The sequence below is a fragment of the Myotis davidii genome, unplaced genomic scaffold (assembly GCF_000327345.1).
Source record: "Myotis davidii unplaced genomic scaffold, ASM32734v1 scaffold18, whole genome shotgun sequence".
NCBI lineage: Eukaryota > Metazoa > Chordata > Mammalia > Chiroptera > Vespertilionidae > Myotis > Myotis davidii.
In genome coordinates this window covers 7,588,131-7,595,720 of record NW_006292696.1, presented here as the reverse complement: position 1 = coordinate 7,595,720, position 7,590 = coordinate 7,588,131, and the positions used below count along the sequence as shown (strand labels likewise).

The following is a 7,590-nucleotide window of genomic DNA, read 5'->3' as shown; positions in this document are numbered from 1 at the left end:
GTGGAGGGCAGACGTTTGAAGGAATAGAGTTCATTTTATAGAGCAGTTTTAGGTTTACAGAAAAATGAGGGGAAAGCACAAAGAGTTCCCATAGACTCCCTCAATTCCCCCTCCCCTGTTTCTCCTAACATCTTATATTAGTGAATACATTTGTTACAGTTCATATACTAATATTGGTACGTTATAGTCAACTAAAGCCTTTCGTTTGTACTAGGGTTCACTTTTTATGTTATGTAGCCCATGGATTTGGACAAATGCAGAATGTTATATATCCACAATTCAAGTATGATTTATAATATTCCACTGTCCTAAAATCCCCTATGCTCCACCTATTCGTCCTTCCCTCCCACCTCCCAAAATCCTGAGGGTCACTGATCTTTATACTGTCACCATAGTTTTGCCTTTTCCAGAAGATCACATAGTTGGAACCATACAGTATATGGTCCTTCCAGATTGGCTGCATTCATTTAGCAATATGCATTTAAGGTTTTCCTTCATGTCTTTTCATGGCTTGATAGCTCATTTCTTTTTATTGCTGTTTAATATTCCTTTCTATGGATTACCAGTTTTGTATATCCTTTCACCTATTGAAAGACATCTTGATTGCTAATGCCTTTCATTTAGGTCAATTTTTATTGAAATAATTGTAGATTCACACACAGTTGTATGAAATAATATAGAGTGATTCTGTGTGCCCTTTACCTAGTCCTCAATAGTAATATTTTGCAAAACTATAGTACAATATCACATCGTGCTATAGAGTATTCATACAGAATATGAACATTGATACATCCACCAATCTTATTCACATTTTTCTAGTTTTACGTGTGGTCATTTGCATGTGTATGTGTTTATAGCTCTATATAATTTTATGATGTATAGGTCTGTGTGCCTATCACCACAGTCAAGATATTGGGTATTTCCATCACCACAAGGGTCCCTCTGTTATGCTTTAATGGCAGCCACACAATTCCCTCTGTCCCTAACCTTTGGCTAACACTCATGTGTTCTCCTTTTCTAAAATTTTGCCATTTCAGGAATGTTAAGGAGATGGAATCATGCAGTGTATTAGTTTGCTATAGCTTCCATAAAAAATACCACAGACTGTGTGGCTTAAAAATGGAAATTTATTTTCTCACAGTTTGGGAGTCTAGAAGTCCAAGATCAAGGTGTGAGCAGGGTTGGTTTTCTCTGAGACCTCTCTCCTTGGCTTGCAAATGTTCGCCTTCTCACTGTGTCCTCACATGGTCTTTCCTCTTTGCTCTCACATCCCTGGTGTGTCTCTGTGTGTCCAAATTTCTTCTTCTTAGAAGGACACCACTCAGATTGGATTAAGGCCCATCCTGAAGGCCTCATTTTAACATGATCACCTCTCTAAAGGCTCTATTTCCAAGTGTGTTCATATTCTGAGGTACTGAGAGTTAGGACTTCAACTTATGAATTTTGGGGGTGAGGGAACACAATTCAGACCATAATATGCAATGTGCAACCTTTGGTATTGGCTTCTTTCACTTGCTGTATTTCCCTGGAGATTCATCCAGGAGTATCAATAGTTTGTTTCTTTTTATTGCCGACTGTTAGTCCCTGAATGTTGCTTAATGCCTTTTTATTTCATGTGCTTAAAGCCAATGCATTCAATACTTTCTATTAGGGGCCCTAAACTAATGCGAACATAGAATAAGCTAAACTCAGAGACAAGTAAGCCATATAAAACCAACTTTAACATTAATTCCCTTGCACCAAATTACTATATATCAGCATTGAAAACCAAAATATGTAATTTTCAAAAAAATAATCATTTAAAATTAATTCACATAAGTGATGATTTTTTGGAGGGAGGTACTTACTATCAAGATACTCTAAATTTAAATATTAAAGATATTGTTAGGGTCTGACCTTTGCTCTGACTCCACATTTATTGTAGAAATGTTTAAAGATACAGATCTCAATTCTTTGGGGGCCTTTGGTCCTCCCACAGGAGCTGCTACTTCTGTTAATGTGACCTTCCACCCATGACTAAATTTAGCTGCTTGTGTCTTTTTGAAAATCTGCTCATGAGACAGAGATTATGCTTCATGAATTTCTGATAACATAGTTGGGACATATGCAGCCTCCTGCCTGATACGAAGGGAAGAGGGCCAGCCTGAGGAATGACAGTGAAGAAATGCGAACTAACAACAAAATTCCCAGAGAACCCCTCATTCCAATGAAGTATTAGAAACACCAGACTGAATTGATCAGCTGTCTAATTTACAGACTGTTTTTAAAGCAATAAGATTTCACTGAGTGTCAAGCCCAGAGTGTAACAGGCTGAGATGTAGATGAGATCTAGAAAGCAAAGTTACATAAATCAGCGAGATCTTGCAATTCACAAGAGGCCTAAGTTATATAATTATGTGTTGTGAGCACAAAGGTCTTTAAAAATGGTTTCATTGTTAGACTGATAAGAGAGTAGACATGGAAGAAATACTTTCTGTATCTTTTTATTTGAAATAGCAGTTTGTGCTGGTTCCTCTTCATGGCCCAGCATGTCCTCTCAAACTTTTTTGAGCATCACAAACATCTTTAAAAGCAACAGCTATACAACTACTATTATCGGTGCTTGCTAATTGCTCAGTATGAACCAGGAACCATACTAGGCACTTAACGTAATGTCAGCCCCACAGTAACATTGTGTGTTGGCCACTATGATTATTTCCATGTGCGATTCAGGGACACGGGGGCTCTGAGAGGTTAAGTTAAAGTCATATCCACCAGGAAAGCTTGGGAATCAAGAATCAAAATTTGTGTGTTGATTTTTTTCTAATTCTAAATAGAGGAGAGTACTAGTAAATAGCAAAAATAATAAGCTTTAGCGGTATCTAGATCCAGGATATAGCAGAGAAGATTCTGAACCACCAAGATGAGTCAAGAAATTGAAAATGTCCATGTAAAATCTTCAGAGTCGGTGGGCAGCTGCAGACTTCTCTCCTGCCCTTTATATTCCCTCACGCTGCATACCTTCACCTAGAAGGTTGAACCCTGGTACATGCTGGGTGTTCGTCAGCACATCTCTGGATTGCCATCTTAAAAGGGTATGCCCCTTTATCCAATAGAAATTTGATTCCAGAAAACATACATGTACACAACCCTAAACATGTCCACTTAGCCAATACTTATTTCAGGAGATATAACTTGGGCATCCTAGTGAGTAAATTGGCACAATTTATTTCAAAACCATTCTACAGCAGCGTTGCCCAACAGAACATTCTGCAATGATGCTCATGTTCTCTATCGGCCCTCTAGCTGCGTGTGACTACTGACCACTTGAAATGTGGCCATGATGACTCAGGAACAATGGAACTTTACATTTTACTTAAGTAGTTTACTTTTAAATAGCCATCAGTTTGGTTACTGTATTGGGCAGTGCAATTCTAGAGACTAAAGATTTAATTCTAGAAGCTATCATAAAATTCTAACTAGACCTGTTCCTCGTACTCCCTTCATGTCTTTCCCTGGGCAGGAGAATGAAGAAGTGGGTAGAAAGGGAAGGGGTGGTCGAGTCCAAACGTAAAGTCATTTTCCATGTTTATCTGTCCCAAATTCAAGCTGTGCTTTGTTGACAAAATTTGGGAAGGTTGCAGATTTGGCAGGCCTGTCTGTCCCCTTGCCTGCATGAATGTGTCAGCACCTCATTAATCTTGGGTTAAACTATAAAGGCCCTTTTCCCTCCTACCATGGACCTATTTTTTAAAGGACACTTCAGTGCCCTTTTGCATTTCACAGTGAGATTTTTAAAAAATTTATAACTTGCTCTGTGGATTAATTTAAGCCTATATTTTACTTAAATATATCCTCGTTTCCAAATTGGAATGAGAGAAATTATTTTGGGGATATAGGGGAGTTTAAATGTATTGTGCCATGGGTTTCTGAGGAACATATTGGGTGTTTATATTCTAGAAATTAAAAGCATGAGGAATCTCTGTGTTATCTTTCTCCAATTTAATGAACCTTTCAATGGAATGATTTTATCACACATGTGGTCTTGGTGAATCTTCTCTTTCCAAGAAAAAGACAGAGGGTGTAATGTTTTTTTTTTCTTAACAGTTTTTGTCCCATGTAAGAAGGAGATGAAATATCTTTAAACAATCCTGGGTATTTTAAGCCTGAAGCCTGTAGTGCTTTGTCTTACAGGTGCGTGGCGAATTGTCATTGCTTTTTTTCTCTCAAGACAGACATGGAGAGTAACCACTTTCTGTATTTCCTGGCACTGGAAACAGTTACCGTTTGGGATTCCTTTTATAGTTTCTTCAGCTAACGACTCCAGTGACCACTTAATTGTGGTCTCGTAGTAAATCAAAATTTCTTTGAAAGAGTCAGCTCTGTTATATAATTGTAGATGTCCCATCTCCCTAACTAAAAAGAAAGGCGTATTTCCGTTGCCTCAAATAATACGGATTCTGTCACCACACATAATATTCTTTGAAATGAAAAGAATAGGCCGTTTTCCCCTCCTCCTCCTCCTTTTTTTAAAGTAGCCTACAGTTGATGAGACATACACAGGAGCTTCAGGCTGTGTCAGATCTGGTTGGTCAATCGTGAAGAAAGAGAAAACCAAGCTGCACACTGCTCTTTCAGACTTACCTCCTCCCATGAATGACTTGCCCTAGCTAGGATTCAAGGTGACTAAGGAGAATGCTCTCAATGGTCTACTTTGCGTTTTAATACAATAGAGTTAAAAATAAAGCCAGGGGATGGCCTAGCCTAGCTCCTGCTGAGAGTTAAAGTGAGGGCCCTGAGGAGGATTCAGGAGACCCCATGGAAGCCCTCCCTGGGAGGCAGCATGACCGTAGGCCCTTGTCCTTCCTTCTGCCTCTGGATCTGACAGACACCAGAGGCTTTGTATAAGGAGCAGGGCCCCAAGTGAGGGTCTAGAAGAAAAAACACCAATCAAATCAGCCCAGCCCCACGATTCTATGGAAGCAGTGTGTGCACAGCCCACAGTTCATTGCCACCTTTGAGGCAGGGGGGAAGGAAACTCGCCATATTTTGCCAGGAGGCTTTTAGGTCCAAGTGAGGAGCAGGGGAACTTTTAAGTTTGATAGGTGTTGATGGGTGTAGGGGTCCACACAGGGGGCCACTTTGTCAGGCAGGGCACAGGCCAAGGCCCAGCACTTTCCCCTCTGCCCAAGTCAGGTGACGAAACTGCCCTGTTGCCCAAGACTCTAGAATGCAGTGCCCACTTTGGCCAACTCAGAGCAAAGGCTTCCCCAGGAAAGGGGCCTTGGTGCGTGCCAATTCTTGTAAAGCATTTCACCTCCTCAGAAGCTAATGCCTCTCAAAACCAAGAACAATTAAAGCTCGAGTCTTTCTAAGCAACCGGGGAATTGAGCAAAATAAATCAGAAACCCTCAGCTTGGCTCTGGAGGCTCGCCTCATTATGAGAGCAGATCTATTAGCCCTCTTGCCATTGTCTTTCATTTCTCAAGTGAGGTGATTCTAATTAAATTAATCTGCATGTCAATCTATCGGTGATCAATCAAAGAGCCTGAGGTCCCCCCTCTGCTGCAGGGTGCTTGCGGCTGACAGGGGCTGATAATGGAGGAAGAAATAAACTGTCGAGCAAAGTTAATTAGTCAACATAATAGGTGGATTAAATGGGAGCCAGCTGATTGCTGTTTCCCATGTCAGAGCACAAGGTGGGAGCTGAAGCTGCAATTACAGACAATTATTATATTTGGTTGTAAGAGGTCGCATGAATAAACATATCTCTGTGGGTTTCAGTTTTAATTCTCTTCCCCATTTAATATAAGGAGAAGTGTAGGTCATTTCTTCTCATTGTCTTAGTCAAAATTCTCTGAGAAAACACCTTTCCGACAAACTGAGTTCAGAATTAGTTTATAAGGTGGCCAGGGTATGTGAATTGTACCCCGGACCCATGTCACCATTTGGGGGTAGGAGGGATCTTTGAAACACAGACCTAAGACCCTTCTTGAACAGAGATTTTTTTTTTTTTTGGTGGGGGGGAGTAGTGGTGATGGTGGAGATGGTGGCAACGGGGGCTTTGGTCCAGTTAACTGAACGAATGTAGGAAGAAAAAAGTACAAGAATCCCCTAAAAAAACAGTCAGGAGAGCAAGCTGCATCCCAGCTCTCCCTAAAACCTCTCTTTTTCTTTTCTCTATCCTCTTAACCCTGACACAGGGGAAGGAGGGGGAAGAGGGGGATATTTTAAAGATTCAAAAGATTTTTTATTTGCATGATCAACTGTGATATCTGCTTCAGTGTCTAAACTGAAGGGTAATTTAGGTGAAACACAACCACCCTTGTGTAAAAAAATATGCTAATAAAGATCCTCTTGTTAAAATTATGGTTAACAGTGTACCTTCTGCTGTATAACTATAAACTGTGCAATTTTACTTAAAACTGCATCAAAAGCGTTCCATGCCAAAGACCCGCTCATCAATAGCTCCTCTTGTTAGAGTTGTACAGCATAAGCACCAGTTATTATGTGAAATCGCAATGCAATTTTCTTCAGCTCCCAGCTGTTATTTATTTAACTTGAGTTTATTACCCTCCGTGCTTTTATATTAAAATGTTCATTCATCTCTCTCTTCTGTCTCCAGGTCGTGGTGTCTACGACAGTCAATGTGGATGGCCATGTCCTGGCAGTCTCTGATAACATGTTTGTCCACAATAACTCCAAGCATGGGCGGAGGGCTCGGAGGCTTGACCCCTCGGAAGGTACGCCCTCTTATCTGGAACATGGTAGGCGAATCATTTTCATTGGTTGGCATTGTTACCTTTAACTGTGAATTTATTTTGGTTTCTTTCTTCCAACTCCACCACATTTTCTACCCCATTTCAAATTTCCAATGTCCTGTTGAAGAATGTGGATGCTGAGTAGTTAAAGACAGGAAGATATCTTTGAGTCTTGCCCTTGCCTCTTGCACAGTTTTCTACCCTGAAAATTGGTTGATGTATCTTTCCTTTTTGTTGAGACAGAAGGAGACCTGGATTGCTGCTTTATTTTAAGCTTCCACTTGACTGACAAATAAAAGCCAAAACAGGATCACAAAAATCATGACACATTTTGAGCTTACAGTTGACTTGGTTGTACAATGAACTCCATCCTCCTTGCAATACTGATGGTGTATCGCTGTGACTACATATTTAACTGCATTTGGAGATAAAATCCAAAGGCTAGGTTGGAGGCACTATCTGAATATGCAGCCTGAACTAAGTGTTTCTCCCATGCCCTGTGCAGACCCCTTCCCTCATCATCACGTGGCAGAGCCTACTTTGTGTATTTAGCCTTTGGTGGGGAGAAATCACATTTGTCTTGAATTTATTTTCTTTTGCACATTTTAAAAATATTGTTTTATTCCACATTTTGATTACTTCTTTTTCCCTTTTCTAAGATGACCTCATCAAAGTGCCAAAACTCACCAACTTAACCCTAAATGGAATTTTTTTCCAGTGGTGGCAGTGGACATGCACCTACTCACTTCATGTGTTTGTTAGAATCCTAGTTTTATTCCTCAGACACAAAGGAACACAGGGAGTGAATGACATGAGGTCACTAAGGAAGAATGCCAAAGACAAAATCTCT

At 40.3% G+C, this 7,590-nt stretch overlaps 1 protein-coding gene across 2 annotated transcripts in view; it reads left to right on the top strand.

The window, feature by feature from the left end:
* The window catches only part of EBF1 (early B-cell factor 1), a 392,963-nt gene that overhangs the window by 251,330 nt on the left and 134,043 nt on the right, over window positions 1-7,590 (top strand). For both annotated transcript variants that reach the window (XM_006766302.2, XM_015565648.1), the window contains exon 6: window positions 6,605-6,722. In XM_006766302.2, the coding sequence (XP_006766365.2) occupies window positions 6,605-6,722 (118 nt within the window). The remainder of the gene's footprint in view (window positions 1-6,604; window positions 6,723-7,590) is intronic.